Source organism: Platalea leucorodia, assembly GCF_965183815.1.
Source record: "Platalea leucorodia genome assembly, chromosome: 11".
NCBI lineage: Eukaryota > Metazoa > Chordata > Aves > Pelecaniformes > Threskiornithidae > Platalea > Platalea leucorodia.
The window spans coordinates 23490248-23506601 of record NC_138833.1 but is presented as its reverse complement, the minus strand read 5'-3'; the positions used below and the strand labels follow the sequence as shown (position 1 = coordinate 23506601).

The 16354-nt window shown below is 53.7% G+C and overlaps 1 protein-coding gene across 1 annotated transcript in view; it reads left to right on the top strand.

The window, feature by feature from the left end:
- Positions 1-16354, top strand: part of SH3PXD2B (SH3 and PX domains 2B) — a gene marked incomplete at both ends in the record, with an annotated part of 75185 nt that overhangs the window by 37923 nt on the left and 20908 nt on the right. The window contains 2 exons of the mRNA XM_082323797.1: positions 6501-6577; positions 10688-10779. Coding sequence (XP_082179923.1) covers positions 6501-6577; positions 10688-10779 — 169 coding nt within the window. The remainder of the gene's footprint in view (positions 1-6500; positions 6578-10687; positions 10780-16354) is intronic.

Sequence of the window (16354 nt, the reverse complement as noted above, 5' to 3'; positions counted from 1 at the left end):
TTGTTTTTTTCAGCTCGTTACTCCCCAGTATAACTTCAGTTCTGCCTGGAGAATTCCCACAGGAGGGAATAATTTGCAGAGCCCTACCTGTTTGTTTGGCGAGATTAACCCCTCTTGTGGCCTGCCTGCTCTATCTCATATTGCTGGAATTCCTTATCAGCCCTTTCCCCAAGCTCTCCTCTGACACTTTGCCGTCCCTGATGAATGGCTGAGGCAGCGGGGCCGTGTTGCATCCATCGCTTTGCAGCCCCCCCCGGAGCTGCTGCAGCACCCTTTGCTCTCGGTCGATCGGACAAAGCAAAGCAGCCTTGATTAGCCACAAAGCGGGGTTCTTCCAGTCCTGGGAGTGCAGAAGCTTTCTGGCACCAGAGGAAGGTGGGCAGCCAGAGCATCGTCGGTGGAGCTCCTCTGGCTGGTGCCAGCTCCACTGCCTGGGGGACAGAGCTCATGCTGCCCGGGGATGACCTGCAAGCGGGCGGTGGGCACCAGCCTCCTCCTCCTGCCCGGCTGGGTACGAGGCAGCACACCAGTGCGATTTCTGCTGTGAAGCTCTGAGCCCAGTGATGTGGAGCTTCAACACAGAAGGGCAACCTCTGCTCCAGCGAGCTCCTTGCTGGACAGGACGTCAAAGCCAGCAGATTGTCCCCCGTGTCCTGGCCGGACCGTATCAGTGGAAGGACTCTCACAGTGGGGTTTTGTGGGGGAAAGGCGTGCAGGGATTGTGGCAAAGGAAGATTGTAAGGAGGGATTTGAAGGCAACCGTACCAGTGGTTTACAGGAGAACTCTCCCTAGGGCGGGACAGTTGGGACAACAGCTGTTGTGGGACAGCGCTGGCTGCCATGAGGCTCGCAGGGACGCACTGGATGGATTTGCTGCTTATCCATTACGCTGGATGAACTCCTGCTTGGCCACGGTGGGTGGAAACGAGCAGCAGTGGTGGAGGGAGAGGAGTGTCCCCACAGAAGAAGGCAAGGAAGGAGGGGCACGGTTGCGTTGGTGGGACGTAGAGCTTCCTAACTGGGGAGCATCACATCCCAGGAGGCTGTGAGCTCTGTCCACTGACTGACGGAGCCTCGAAACAGCAGCAAGGGCACTGTGGTTTTCCAGGCTTCCCTCCCAGCAGGGTGAAGAACACGGCTGGAAGTGGAAGCACTGGGACCGTTTGGGTGCCGGAGCTGAGGGGACGGTGCCAGCAGGGCAAAAGGGGAGGGAGGGCAGGGGTCGGGCAGGGGAAGGGAAAAGCAGGCCCGAGGGTCCGTAGCCGCGTTTCCAGGCTGCTTGCAAGGTCTCCCCCCCTCTGCCCTGCCGCTGCCCAGCTGGGGAAGGCGAGGCGCTTGCTTCCGACGGAGAAGCCCTTCAGATGTGGCCAGAGGTTGGCTTTGTGGTAGGCTGGGATCTTTTCGTTAGGTTTCCCCCCTCCCCAGTCCCCCTCTGAGAACCAGCTGGTGCCCCCAGTGCTGAAGCGCCTGTGCCGGTGTTTGCCGGGCTGTAAAAACAAACCAGGGTCAACAAGGAGATAAAACAAGTAAACGCTTGAGTCAGCAAGGGAAGCCGGAGACGTGGCTTCTGCTGCTTTGTTACTCTTGAATTCCTCTTTTCTTTGGGTAGGGAAAAGCCTCAGTTGCTTGGAAGCAGTCTCCGCAGAGCAGAGCTGGCTTTGGCACGGGAAGGGCACGGCGCCTCCCCTTCGCGGGGCTGGGGGCCTGGGGGGCCTGGGGAAGAGCCCCGTGGCGAGGATCGGCATCGCTTGCCCTTGGGATTTCCTCCCCACGGTGAATCCTCTGCTGAGGGCTGCCGCTCCTGCCCGCCCCTTGCCCGAGGCGTTCCTGGGGCAGGGGATGGCTGGCGTCTTCTCCTGGACGTGGCTGCGGCAGAGGTCCTCCACCTGCCCCAGCTGCTTTCCTGTTGCCCATAAAGCACCTGGTGACTTCTGGAAAGCTCTGCATAAAAAGCTGGATGCTTTCATTATTTTGGGTGGTGAATTTCGATTTTGACTCTGATGTCCGGTTGGTGTAAATATTTATGGTGGCTTGCTTTTTTTCTAAACAAAACTAATCCTTGTTACTCCAAAGCAGCCCTACAATAATAAACTGTTCTGCATTGCTTAATTCCCCCCGCAGCTGTAACCAGGCCATGAGTGTGTGAGCCGTGGTGGCGGGCATAGCCAGAGAGAGGTAGCAGGGAGCATCCTCCCACTTCTGCACTGAAGATCAGTGCAAAGAGACTTCATTTGCTTTGATTTTTAGGGAGTTGCATATATTTCAGCTCTCTCCCTTTTGGTTTTTTTTCCCTCTGTCTTTAAAGGATGGGTTGTGTTGGTCAGATTTCGCCAGTCAAAATGCTGATGGAGAATAATCATAATACTGCCAGGTTACCCTTAAAGAGCAGACGCAGGCAGAACACCTAACTTCTGCTGGGAAAGGGGGTAACAAATGTATAGCCAGCAAAGCCTATGGAAAGCTTTGGTGCATCTACAGCTACATTAGCGTAATGTATAATAAATATATTCACTGGAATAAAGTGTTGTAGGTTCTACTGAAGAAAGAACACTTTCTAAATTGTAACTTGTACACAGAGTGTCTTCAGAGCCATCGTCCTCCTCAGAGGCACCGCTTTTTCCCTGTAGGTACTGACAGGTTTTCAAGATCAGAAAAAGCAGGCAGCATGTCCCGAGCCTGGGTACTTCTTGCGCAGGGAGGCTTACCAGGGCAGCCGCTCCATCGTGGTGCCTTATCTCTGTCTACTTTTTCCAAAATCAACTTACTTGACACATTCCCAGGTGATAAATGTTCAGTCTACTCATAGCTTTGTTTGTGTGTATAAAGGACAGTGTATTTTACTGTACTTCCTTGTGCACCGTCTTTCTTGCGCTAGCAGGGAGGGAGCCTCATTGCTCTGATTGCTCATGCGTAATGTTACGTATGTAAATAAGAAAATCTAATCATTTCTGAGTGCTTGAGTTGTGGCAAGAGTGAGAAGCTGGTGGAGTGGAGCCTGTGGGAGCACTGACCTTACCAGGCAGTGGAAAACCGCATTAATCAGCGAGATGTGCAGAATTGCCTTCCTTCACACGTCTTCCCCTCTGTATTCCTCATGCTGCCGTTGAGGCCGAGGGCAGGAGCACTGCTATGAGGCTGTTTGGAGTAAAGTGAGTATCACCAAAGGATGTTCTTAAACAAAGAGTAGAGCTGGTAGTTATTTTTCTCATATTGGAGCAAATTTTGCTGAGTTTGCAGGCATCCCGGAGTCAAGGATCCGAACCGCGTGAAGGCTGTCCTGCTCTTGCTGGACACCATGAAGGCAGCTGAGCTTGCTCCCCCTTCGCTGTCGCTCTGCATCTCTCACGCTGCAGATTTACTGAGTGAACAGTTCAGCCAACTGGGAAACTTCACCATGCAAAATCAAGCCCCAGAGACCTTCCCCTCTTTTCTGCCGGCGTCTTTCTGCGCAGACGTTTCTCCTCACTGTTCGGCATGGCTTGCCTTTGCCTGGAGCTAGGTTACCCTGTGCCAAAGCCGGGCCAGCGGCCGAGCCCTTCTCTGCACGGTACCTGTGTGTCAGGCTGCTCGCTGGAAGAGGCCAGCACAGCAGTTATCCAAGGCAGTCATCAGACGTAACTTCCCTCTTGCCTTGGCCCATCTGCCCGTTTCTTTGCCGTGTGTTTCCTTTAGGATGTAGAGGAGCTAATCCCGAGCCCTCTCCTCCCCTTCAGCACGAAGGAGTATCTGCTGTGGGCAGGAGGAGAGTCCACCGGGACGATTCGCAGGGCAGTGACCCGGTACCAGGCGGAGAGTTGTTACAGGCTCCTGGAGGCAGCCAAAAAAAGCGTAAAGCAGAAAATGCTTAGAAGGAGGTGTGGGTGATGGGCACCATTGCCTTTGCTGTGTCCCCTGGAGCTACAGCAATGAGGGCTGCAGACAGATGAATAACGTCATGCGTTTCTCTTGCATTACGTGGTCTTTGGCCACATGAAAAGCCCCAGTGGGCAGCACTGTTATTCCCATTTTGCAGATATGGTCTAAGGAAAAATGTGCCCAGGAAAATGTTGCATCTCGTCCACCCAGCAAGTTGCCCATCTTTCCCTCCCAGGAGGGAAGTGCTTTCCTGCTCTCTCTTGCCTCTCAAGTCAAGGATTTATATTGCTGTATTTGGCAGCACCGAAGGGTCTACAGTTATGTTAATTAGGCATTTTGATTAAAAAGCAGCTTTTTGTTAGAAAATAAACCTCCTCGTTGAAAAATACTAGATCTAGAGCAAATCAAGAGAGGAGCTGGATTTCCTGCTAGTTCGTAGGCTCTGTGCCTGGGCTAATTTAGGATCACTTCAGTTGTTGTGATGTATTTATTCACCAAAGCTATATTCTTTTTATTATTATTCACTAGCATCTGTTTGTTAAACATTTAAATATTCCCACACCCAGAGCTTATTATTTCAGACATTTATAATGTACCCACCCATCAGCGATTTCATTTTGGCAGACTTAAACCAGAACAGCTATTCGTTACAATTGCCAACAAAATTATTGTGATCCATTCATCTTGTTAAAAATCATCATCCAAGTAGAAACCTATGCAGCAAATACGCCATGATTGCTGGTGAGAAGGGAAAATTGTTTATCATTTGCTTGTCTGATGGAAAATAATTGCTATAGGCAAGGAAAGGAGCTCTGACCGGGTTGTCCCTCCCTTTCCCTCCCAGTCTTTCCAGACAACTTCTGTGTTCCCAGGCTATTCACCCTCAAAATCTGAAAGGCAGATTGAATAGGGGGGTATTTTTTTCTCACTGTATCATAAAGACTGCCAGACTTGGCTCTGGCAGGCTGCGAGAAGGAATGCATTTCGGAGCAGAGCATTTCCCACCATGAATGTCCCAGCCCCTCGCTGTCAGCAGGACATAAATGAGAAGCAATCCTTCTGGTATGAGCTGGCCTGACCCTTTGCATTTCACTGGAGGGCAAGTATAGAGCCAGTACTGAGCGATTGCTGTGTGCTCCCTTGGGCAGTCCAGTTTCAGAGGCATTCTGCATTAACTGAGCCTAGCGGGAGATTTGGCTCCTCCATAAAGTTCTGATTCATGCTCCTTGCAAGCCGAAGTTGGGTTGGCTTAGTTCATCTCTGCTTAAAAAATGCACTGGCAGGCTGCACAAGTCATGCATGTTCCAGATCCTGGACAAGACAGGGAGAAGCAGGGGGGTGACCCAGCCCTGGTTTTAAAATTGTGATAAGCGCGTGGCCATTTTAACACGTCCTGTTCACGAGTAGCTTGGTAGCATCCAGCCTCTGGTTCCAGCAATGCCGCGGCTCCTGCGAAGGCTCGCTGCAGGGGGTGAAGGTAGTCGCGGGGCAGCAAAGGGCTGTGTGACTCTCCAGGGTGATTTTGCTCTTCCCATATTGCTTGCAACGCGGGTGCGTTGGTATTTGATTGTGAGGGGAGTTTGGCTTCTGGGTTGCCCCATGGTCACCTCTTTGAAAGGTGGAGGGACTGCATGGACAGACACAGCAGTTGCTCTCCGTGGGTTTGGTGGTGGGACTGGGAACCCAAGTAGGGACAAACAGAGACGAGATTTTCCTGTGGTATGGGAGATGTCAGGAGGAACTTGAGGGAACTTTGCTACCACCCACCCCCCAAACCACAATTTTCCAGGTGATTGTATTGCAAAGCCGTGCCAGTTCCTGGTGCTTTGGGAAGTGTGGGTCTGAAATCTACCCCGTACCCATCCTTTTGATCACCCAGTCTCTATGTGTATCTGTTTCGCTGTCTGCTAATGGCTTTTGTCTCGTTAAATGCCAGAGAAGCTGTTCTCTGTGAAAGCAGCTTGAAGCATTTAGGACTCATTAGACTTCAAAGGAAAGAGGCCTGTACCACAAGCCAGAGGGGAAGGAAATGGAGTGGCAAGAGGATCCCATTAATGGAGAACACAAATAAACCCCAGACAGGAAGGAAAATCCTATAGGTCTGACTCAGAGCTGCAGTCCAGACACTGTGGCTTCGGGGACCAGTTCGACACAGGAGTTGCACAGAGAGAAGCCCTCTGGCTTGGCTTCTGCCCGCACGAGACCCGGATGCCCTGAGCAAGCCTGGAGCCTGCAACAAGGCTCCCACCGGCAGTTGCAGGGATGTCCGCTGCTCTGGCGAGCGCTGGCATTTGCCAGTGGACTTTTACACCCGGGACTTGCATGCCAGCAGCCTGTAAGGTATCAGGCACGTGCTTTGATAGGGGCTGCTCCTCTGTCATCGCCACATTAGTGAGAGAAGATGGGGATGCAGTTTGCTGGTAATTGTTTCCTCTTCTCTCCCCTTGAACATGCTTGCCACTTTAAATGTGCTTTATTCTAAGGTATTTAATCTGTGGGAGGGAACGGGTTTTTTTTTTTTTAGGTACGGTGCTTTTGGCAAGAAGAGGATGCGCAGGGAATAGGACCTGACAGAGTGATTCAAAAGCGAGCGTTCCTGGGCGTTGTGCTGACCTGCTCTTCTCTCTCCATCTCTCCTGTTTCAGGGAAGATCCTCTTCCGCCGGAGTCACATCCGCGATGTTGCGGTCAAGCGCCTGATACCCATCGATGAATACTGCAAGGTAAGGGGAGGTTTCTAGCATCAACCAAAGATGAAGCCACCTTGGTCAGGCTCGATCCTGTTTGACTGATAGTTTATAATGGTGTGCCAGTGCTGGGAGAACGGGGAGCGTGGGCTATCCCCCGCTGTCAAACCCTTTCTGTGATGAAAACGCACCCACTGGTTTGCTTTGCACTCCATGTGATTAATGCCGAGGGCTTGGAGGCCTGGGCTTGCAGGGTGCAGGGTGGCCCAGCTCCACACCAGCTCGCACCCTGCTGCTGTGCTTTCCCTTTCTCTTCTCCCTTCTCAAGCTGCAAACCAGAACCAGCTTTCCAGCTGGAAAGGACCTGGCTGCCGTGTCCTGTCTGGAGTGAAATGGTTGTGTGCAGGACTAGGCTTGAAGGACTCGGTTCCTCAGGGAGCCTTTCCTTTCCCATCTATTGGGAACAGACCTGCCGTTTTATGTAAAAGACAGCGCTTTCTTGGTGGGATGGTCCCAAACTGGGACGTAAACTCCTCTTACTGGTTACACGGAACAGTTATTTGCACAGGGGTAAGATGACTTGTACCTGCAGAAAATTATTGGAAGCCAACAGAAATAAGGCTGAGATGATTTGCCCCATACTCTTGAAGAATATGAGGCTGTACTTAAGTATAAGGCAAATTGTGATGTTAGGACATTTGGGAGGGGGGAACAAAATACTAGAGTCCACAAAAAATTATTTTCACATAAACAAAGTATGCTACATCTCGTCAAAGTGCACTAGTACTTGCAGCAGCCGTGAAATGGTCTGGAGGTAGGACTGGTACCTCCAAAATCCAGTCTGAATGCTGTTGAAAACATACCCAAAGACCGCAAAACCCAAGGGAGAGGATGGGGAAATGGTGAAACATCCATCCCATTCCTTAGGTGCCGGAGGTGTAGCAGTGACTATGCCCTAGGACTTTGCATGGTCAGAGAGACTGTGGGTTTTGGGACTCAGCCAGACCTATGGAAGGGTTCTCGTGGCTGGAATAACGTGTACAAGGATAAAGGTGAATTAGTCAATGCATCTTGACAGCTCTGCAGCGGGGCTGCGGGTGAAAACCGTTGTGGCCCAGGAGAGCAGGTGAGAGCAGGGTGATGGAGATGTGTGCAAGGCGTGCTTGGACCTGTGCGCTCCGTACAGCGTGGGGGAAGCTGATGGTGCAGGTAACCGCTCGGCTCCAGCCGGGCGTGATCCGCCCCTTGTCTTCTGAGTCACTGAAATGTGCCACTACATACAGACACACACCACCGTAAATTTAATTTTTGGGAAGAAAGACTCTCTAAGTGATAAGATGCTGCAGCTGTATCTTTCAGAATGATGCCATTAGTGGCATAAAATATAATGAATCCATTTGACTTAACAACTGGAACATAATGGCTGATGTTATATGACCCACTTAGAGCGCTGCTGTCTCCTCCTCCCGTTAATGCATTACCAAGTAATAACACGCACGCTGTGCCTGGCCTTCCAGTTGCTGCTACTTAACCGTAGAGCTGCTGAGCTGAAGGTGGCTGCGGGACCGGAGGCTGCAGAGATGTGGCATGAGCCAGGAGTCAGCGGGAGCAGAGGGATGTCCCTCCTGGGCACGCCGTGGTGCAGATGGCAGCCGCAGGGTCCCAGCGCGCTCCTACTGCCGTGTTTGTCGCTGGAGGTGGACGTGGCACGTGCTTGGAGGGTGGTGGTGCAGAACAGAAATACAAAATATCTCCTCCAGCTTGGTCCTGCTGAGTGAGAATTGAGGGTTAGGTGAATATGTTGTGACCAAGTTCCCACAGAAAACTGTGTAAGAAAGTTTTTGCTTTCTTGCCATCTCCTGCGAGAGAAGTAGGGTGTCTTCGTTCTCTGGGAGAGCCCTGGAAGGAAGGTGGGTGAGACTTGGGGTGGAAGTAGGCGAGAGGAGCAAGGGAGGGAACCACTGCTTTCACGGGGCAGTGCTCTTGCTGAAGGGCTCTGTTCCAGGTCCCACCATACTGAAAAACATGGCAATTTAAGGTAAGGTGCAAGAAAAGCAGCAAAAGAATCAGAGCAACTGGTAAGAGTAATCAGTCTCCAAATGAGATTTCAAATGACGGTAGGAATGACAAGGAAATTTCTTCCCATTTCTCCAGTTCATTCTCTTTGTGTTCTACATCTGTTGGTGTTTCCCCTGGTGTGGGAACTGCCTTCCTCCTGTCTAAGGGGTTTTGAGAGAGTGGTAGTTGGAGGGTTGATGACGGAGTTGTGATGCTGTGATGCTCTACCCCAACAAGACTGGGTGGGCCACTAAAAAAATTGCTCCTAGAGAATAATCCTTTCTCACTCCCTGAAAAATGGATTTCGTTGCAATAAGGCTTGTTTATCTCTGGTAAATGACCTTTATCCTCAGGCTTGCGGGTAAGATGACTTGCTGTGGCTCCAACACCATGGACTGAAGCCGTGTTCTGAAGTTCACTCCTTTGGAGGCGTCACGCTATTTGTGCCACTGTTTTTGATTTGGTGGCCATAGATGCTGTAGACCATGGCAAGCTAGACTGCAGGGTGGCCTGCCTGACTCGGGCACTGCTGTGCCAGCTGGGTCAGCTCTAGGTGGGCTTCCTTCAAGATGTCCTGAGAAATGAGCTGTGGGTCTTGCCTTTCATCCTTCCAGCACAGGGTGTTTTCTGTGATCATCCCCTGCTATCAGAGGACGTGGAGCCTTCTCCAGGCCACAAAATCAGTGCTTTTGGCATGGGGGAAATTGTGTAGATCATGGGATGCCTCGAACTGGGGAGTGGTACCCACATGGGAATGGCATCCATGCAAAACTTGGTCTTTGAATAGACTTCTCTGGACCCAAAAGCCGTGGAGTGAGTAGTTTTGTCTCTCACATGATCTTGATCGCAGCTGGCCCATGATTAGTGGTCTGACTGTCTGCCGTGCTGGCAGGGAGTGACTGTGTGCAGAATGGCTGGAAGGGCTTTTGGGGGCCAGCAATTAGGTCAATATGGAGCCACATCTGATCTCTGTGGTAACCCCGGCGCTTGGCAGATGTGGCTTTGTCTCCGATACAGAAATGAGTGGAGGTTCGGTTTGCCCACACTGCTGTCACGAGACTGCTGTGACAGCAAATGGAGGGGAGGGGAAATTATATAGAAAACTGGTTCAATATCTGCTCCAGATCAGGCTGCAGCACTGCTCCCCAATTTCAAATCATCCCTTTTTCAATTGCATGGATTTTTTTTTTTTACTTTTTGCAGTCGCCATCACCTGTGACTCCGTTCCCTGCCACGAGCAGAGAGCAGGGCAGGGCGCTCTGCCCATCCCGCCTTCCCTGCCCAGCCCTCGCTGCAGCCCACGTCGGAAAGGACCTACAAGAGGTCTGGCCCAAGGCGAATATTGCTGTCCCAGTCTCTGCCCCCAGCTCCCGCAGACATGCACACTCTTACCCTGCAAGTCCCACTGTTGAAGCCTGTCTTTTTGCAACAGGCTTCCTCGAAGGGAAAGGAGAAAAGCAGAGGCAGCTTATAGCTCCTGCCATTCGACAGCGTGCATAGCAGCCTTCAGCCCCTGCCCTGACAAGCTGGTGTCCATGCTTCTGGCTCCGATTGCTTCTCTCCCTGCCTCTTCCTGAGCTGCCATTGCCCAGGGGAGCATTTTTGGGACGTGCTGGTCAGGGCTGATGGCACTGAGAGTCTGCAACGTATAAACCGCCCGGCCCTTCCTGAGGATGACGGCTCCATGCCCGCAGCACGGCTGGGAATCTGAGCCCTGCCATGGCCGGGAGGCTGGATCCTGGGATGGACGTCCCCGTGGCTCTTACCCTGCGAGGGCACATCTGTCCAAAAGGCTGGAGCTGGGCTAAGCAGGGCCTAGGCAGTCTCTGCTTATTCTCCTTTACTCTTCAGTTACAGCTGGTGTGGTGTGGTGGGTGTAACCGGGGGCTGTCTGGGTCTTGCTCCACCCCGGTGTGTGTTTGCAGTAGCTCTCCCCAGCCTGGCTCTGCGCTCCTGTGTGCCGGGAACCACACGGGTGCCGAGCTCGGTGCCGTGACCCCGTCCCCTGCGCTCTGAGGGCCTGTCCTCACTCGGCTCCTTGCTCAGTCTTGATGCTTCCCGTCACCAGTGTCTCTGTTTCGTCCGCAGGCTCTGATCCAGCTGCCTCCCTACATCTCCCAGTGCGAGGAGGTTCTCCAGTTCTTTGAGACACGACCTGACGACTTGACACCCCCCAAAGAGTAAGTTGGTTGGGTGGCTGCTGCCATTGGGGTGGTGATGAAACACAAACTGCCTTGAACTTGCTGTTATCCGTAAGAGTCTGATGTTCATCAGCGGTTCCCCCCGCGAGTCACAGATCTGGGATTTGGAGGTTTTCTTGGAGAGGGAACGGGGGCTGTGCAGCTTGAGGTGGACACCTCGGCCCACGCAGCCGACTCCTGGCGAAGCCTTCTCCAGCAGGGAAGTGGAAGCACTTCTCTGGGACCCCATGAAGTGTTGGTCTCCTCCCAAGCCACTTTCTGCTCTGCTGGTTTCAGAAACGTGGTCAGTCTGAAAAGCCTCATTTCACGTGGTTACTAACAAGCTCTGCCTTGTTTGAAAGGCTCTTTTCCTTAACCATGTCCATGAGCCCCATCCGTAACAACGCTCCGGAGTCTTTCCATGCAAAACAAGGAACATTTGCAAGGAATTTCGCGTGCCTTACGCAACTCTGTGTGGTTATAAGTCTTGTGACTATGAGCTGCTTTGGCCAGGAGCCACCCATCTCTTCCTAATCACAAGCAGCATAAATCTGAGCAGCCGCCTCCATCTCCTGCTATGCTGCTCTCTTTTCTTGCTGCATGTGACACGATGCGCAGCTCTACCAAAGGTTGAGCAATGGAGGAGGCTTGATTAATTGTGTGAGGAAGGGCAGTAAACTGATTTGACATCATTCTGTATTGGAAGGGTGTGGAGGCAGAGAAAGCGATTTTGTTTTTCTCCTCTGAGCATCAACACTGAGCCTTTCGGGTCTCCAGCTAAGTGTTAGGCTTCTGTGGACTATGCTCCCTGCATTTTTGAATTTTTTCATTCCCTCTCTTCATTCCCCCATCCTCCCATCCCTGCTTTCCTCCTTTGGCTCCTGTCTCTATTTGCTTGGCCTGTCATCATTCCTGCTGCAGCTCGTGGTCACTTGATGAGATTGGGCTGAGGGCCCTGGAGCCCATTAACTAATTGCTTGCTGGCGGCTGGCGCTCTTGTCCGTCCTGCCCAGCTGTGGGTCACCGCTTAACCTGCCGCCCCGGCCGTCATCCCTCAGCGAAGGCGGCAGCTCAGGGGCAAGCAAGAGACACAAGGAAAAGATAAGCTTGCAAGGACATTGGGTGGGGGGTTATCGCAGCGGTTAACAGCCCCTGGGGCTGTTTTGGGACGTGGAGGGCCTCCTGTGCATGAGGCTTGGAGCCCCGCGTGAGAGGGTGGTGAGCTGTGTTGCAAAGGGAGTTGCTTATTGAACCCGCCTGTAGCTGAGGCACCGTCACACGTGGTGGATTGAAGGGCAGCTTCAGTCTTGCATCCAGTTTCCTCACCTTTATTTTGTCTTGTGGACTGAGCCAGGAATCAGGCAGGGTGGGGACTGTGGCCAGAGCAAGGAGCAGATTCAGATGTGGAGACCTTTGGGTGCTGAGCGTCAGCCCCGGCATGGTGCAGCTCTGCTGTGTTTGAAGCTGCAGCTCCTGGCCGTCCGGCCAAGCAGCGATCAGCGCCACGTCCCTCGTTGTCTCCCTGGTTTGGGTCCAACGGCCAAGGGGAGCGGAGGTGCCAGCCCCGAGTCCAAAACCGAGCACGTGCTTGTGTTGTGGGGTCCGTCCTCAGGTACCCCGTGTCCTGCGGGACTGCTGAGCAGCTCCCAGGTGCAAAATTGCACTCACTGCAAAATTGCCGTGTGTTTGGCCATTGCAGTGCCGGATGGGCGAGCGGGTGACGCACCCTGAAATTGCCGTGTGTTTGTGAGTGTTTGGCCATTGCGGTGCTGGGCGGGCGAGCAGGTGACGCACCCTGAACCGGCGGTGGGTCGTGTCCCGTCCCGCTGCCTGCTCCTCTCCGCAGCACGCAGAAGGACTTAGCAGGTGACTCTTGTCCGTTTGCCTCCAGCAGCAAAATGCTACAGCATCTCAAGGACATCTCTGTTGCGTTTCCTATCCCAGCCTGAATGCCAGAGGGGTATTTATTAGCTACAATTCAAAATGCTAATTAATAAAAGTCCTTGACTCTCTCCTCTGGAGATATTGGTGGGAGCCCTTTCCCGAGCCCTGAGTGCTGGCAGGCCGCCAGCTTACCAATAAGGAGATGAGAGCTGTGATAGACGGCTGGGCTGGATCAGACGTGATGGTGTGTCTGGGCTTTGGCCGGATGTCATCATTCATCCAGCAGATAAATACTTTTCTCCGGGAATTTGAAAGGGAGCCAGGCCATGAACAGAGTGAAAAAAAGAAAAAGGCAGCTTTTTATGCTGGGCGGCTGAAAGGCGGGAATGAGGAAGGGGAAGGGACTGGCCAGCGTGCTCGGTGCCAAGCCAAGCAGCCGCTCTCGCGGCTGGGACCCGTCCTGCTCCCCGTCCCTCACCTCGGCTTCCCCAGCTGACACCTCGGGTCGCAGCACGCCCGCGGGAGCGGTGGCTGGTGGCAGGAAGGGGACGTGCCTTTGGGTGCTCCGGATGCACCCTCTGCTTGATTTTTTTCTTCTGGGGCACGGGTAGAGGATCTACCTCGCTCGCGTCACCCCAAAATGTGAAACCACTTTCAGGGGCCACAGTTGACTGCAGTCTGTGGAGCTCTGAGTTTAACTGCAAAGAATTAATTTAGTCCTTGGGCCTGGCAGTGTTTGGGAATGGAAGGAGGAGGCTGAACAGCCCATGCACCTATCTCCGGGCCCCTGCGGTGTCTGCTTTCCCCAGCGCAGGAGCAATTCCTGGGATGAGCCAGGGCTTTCCTTCTGCTTTCCTGCAGTGCAGCTCCTTCAGTGCCCCTTTGCCAGTGTTGGGAGCACGAACAAAAACAGGTTGCTGCTGGCTGCCAGGCCTGCAACCTGGTTCCTCAGCCCTTCTCCATCTCTCGCCGGCTCTGCAAGCCCCAGCCCTGCCGCTGGCGTGTGCAAAGGGAGACCGAGTGGATGAGGACTGAGCGGAGAGGGAAGGAGTCAAAAGCTGACTTTGTGCCTCCTTTTCCCCCATCGCTTCCAGTTGGGCGGTAGGTCACAGCGGAGCTGAGCCACGAGTCTCCAGCAGTCGGGGGGTGGGGGAGGGAGGTGAAGCCCTTCCTCCAACCCCTCCGCGCACACCGGCCAACTTTCCAGCGTCCTCCTGCCCAGAGGGACCACTTCAAACAGGAGAGTGGATTGGGGTTGTGGTGTTGCCACTGGCAGCGACGATCGGTGGCTTTCGTGACGTGGATCTCTGTCCAGCAAGATCTGGACTGGGATAACTCAACTGCTTCCACCTCGGAGGGCTGCCTGGTGGTGGGTTGGAGCGGGGCTGTAATCCGGAGGGACTGGTTACGTTTGGGAAGAGGTGACTCCACGGAGCAGTGGTGGGGGTGGAGGGAGAAGAGAAATGGTTATGGAAAGAGAAATCCTCCGGAAAGTTAGCAATCTGTGGGGATGTGGGATTTTTCTCCCTGTTGTTGGCTGGAAGCCCTATGAAAACTGTAGTTTCAAAGGAGAGAAATCATCAAATTCCTGCTCCCCGCATATCTCCGCAGGTCTGACCAGCAGCAGGATGCTCGGCTGTTGAGGTGGGAAGTTGCTGTGTGCACCCCCCCTTACCCCCCATCCACCCTTTTTCAGTTTAAAGCTGTTTTTAGCCACAGCAGAGAGTTTCTGGAATAAGACTGGGGAAGTCTGAACGGCTGGGCACAAAGCCACTGCTGAGTCAAGGCATTCAGCTGCTAACTTTCCTCGCCAGCTGAACGCCGGCTCTGCGACACGCGGGAGCCCAGGTTAACTCCATAGTGAAGCAAGATCCTAAGTGGTTATTTAATAATTGTCCACAACGTACAAACGGGGCGCGCTGGGGAAGGAGCCGTCATCGTGCTGCTGCCCAGGGGCTGCGGAGCTGCTGTCCACGGTGCGGGAGGTGCTCCTGGCCGTCAGAGGCCTCTTCCATTAAAAGCATCTTTCCTTGTTTTCTTTTTGGTAGCTGAGCATCCCATCATATAGAAGACACTTAAAGTTGTTGTTTTGAACCTTTTAGCTTATGAACCTGATTTTTGTTTTCCGGTGGGGGCACAGGCACCTGTAGAGCAAATTCACTGTCTCTTAATGTGCTTAAAAGATACCCTCCAGCACCCCTCTGCTACCTCTGGGGGCTGTGGATTCACAGTTTGAATACTCGTGGCTTCAGGAGGTCCTGATGTCTTTAAAAGGCGTAAATTCCTCTTCTCTAAAGTATCTTCATCCTTATGTGCTGGGTCTGTCAGTCCAGCGGGTCTCCTGCAAAGGGAGGGCAGGGCCAAGAGGCTGGCGTGGGCTCCCTGGCTGCCCGGACAGCGAGCGGAGGCTTAGCGCAGGATTGGGGTGGGCGCAGTCCCGGCACCAGGACCCTCGGAAGGCTGGTTAAGGGCTCATGACCTCTGCAAGAGCAGATGGTAGCGGAGGTGGAGCCCGCGTCTCAGCGGAGGCTGCGGCGCCTGGGGTTACATCTGTGCCTGTCCTGTCTTTGGAGACCCCAGCTGGCGGTTTGGCCGGTGAACTTCAGCTGCTGCTCCTCCCTGCTCGCTGAGGTTGCTTGGCTTTCCCAGCCGCTACCACCCAAATAAGTGTAGTGGGAGCAGTGCTTTCCGCCTGCTGGGTGGGCCGTGGGGTGGTGGGAACCGGAGAAACCCCACGTCTCACTTGCCTAGTCTGCAGATGGATGAGGCCGCCACCGCTAAGCAAACATCCTCCAGGCAAGGCATCGCACATCGCTTGGGCTGCTGCTTCCCAGTTGAGCTGATCTTCGAGGCTGTTTGTGCAAAGCGGGAGCGGGTGGCTTTCCCTGCCACCGTCCCAGCCAGTGGCGTTGCTGCGGGACTGTGCTCTGCTTTAGAAGGTAGCCTCTGGGGCTTGCTGCTCTCTGGCAGGAAGGCAGCCCCGGCAGGCGGGGTGTCCCTCTGCCCTCCGTCTGCTAACGCAGGTCCCGCTCACAGCAGCGGGCCCCTGCCCCAGCTTCCCAGCACTCCTGGGCCTTGGTGGCTGCAGCTTCTGCTGCCACGGTTCTGCTTATACACCGCAAAGACCTTGCAAACGGAGAGAGGAAGCACCGAGGAACTGCATTTTCATTCCAGTGATGTCTTCCAGCTCTGGCACTGAGCTGTAGGCAGGCGTGAAGCCTCCCGGAGGATTTTGATCCAAGGTACTGGTCTGTGCTTTGCTTCTGCCTGCTGGGAAGTGTGAGCAGCGCTCGGGGCCGGAGTCCCTCCGCGGTGGCCTGGAGCCCACCTGGCGTTTGCCACCACACGGCAGGAGCCGGAGAGGTTTGTTCGCACTCTCAGCAGAAGTTTGACCGCAGTTCCCATACCCCCAGCAGAGGGGCTGCCTCTCCTCCCCGCCTTCGCCCAGCTTACTGCAGAATGGCTCCTTTTCTCCGTCCTCCCACAAGCCTGGCGTGCCGGAGCGCTTTGTTCCCCCGGGACACCAGCAAAATGTCGCTGTCACTTTGGCTGCCGCGTGCGGCTGCAGCATTGCAGCTCCTCCTGACAAACATACCCCAGGCAAACTCCACTTGCAGCAGGGCTGCTGATGGTAGCCAAAGCCTGGGACAGCTTTTAAAAATGATTTTCTTCCTTCCGTTGTGTATGTGCG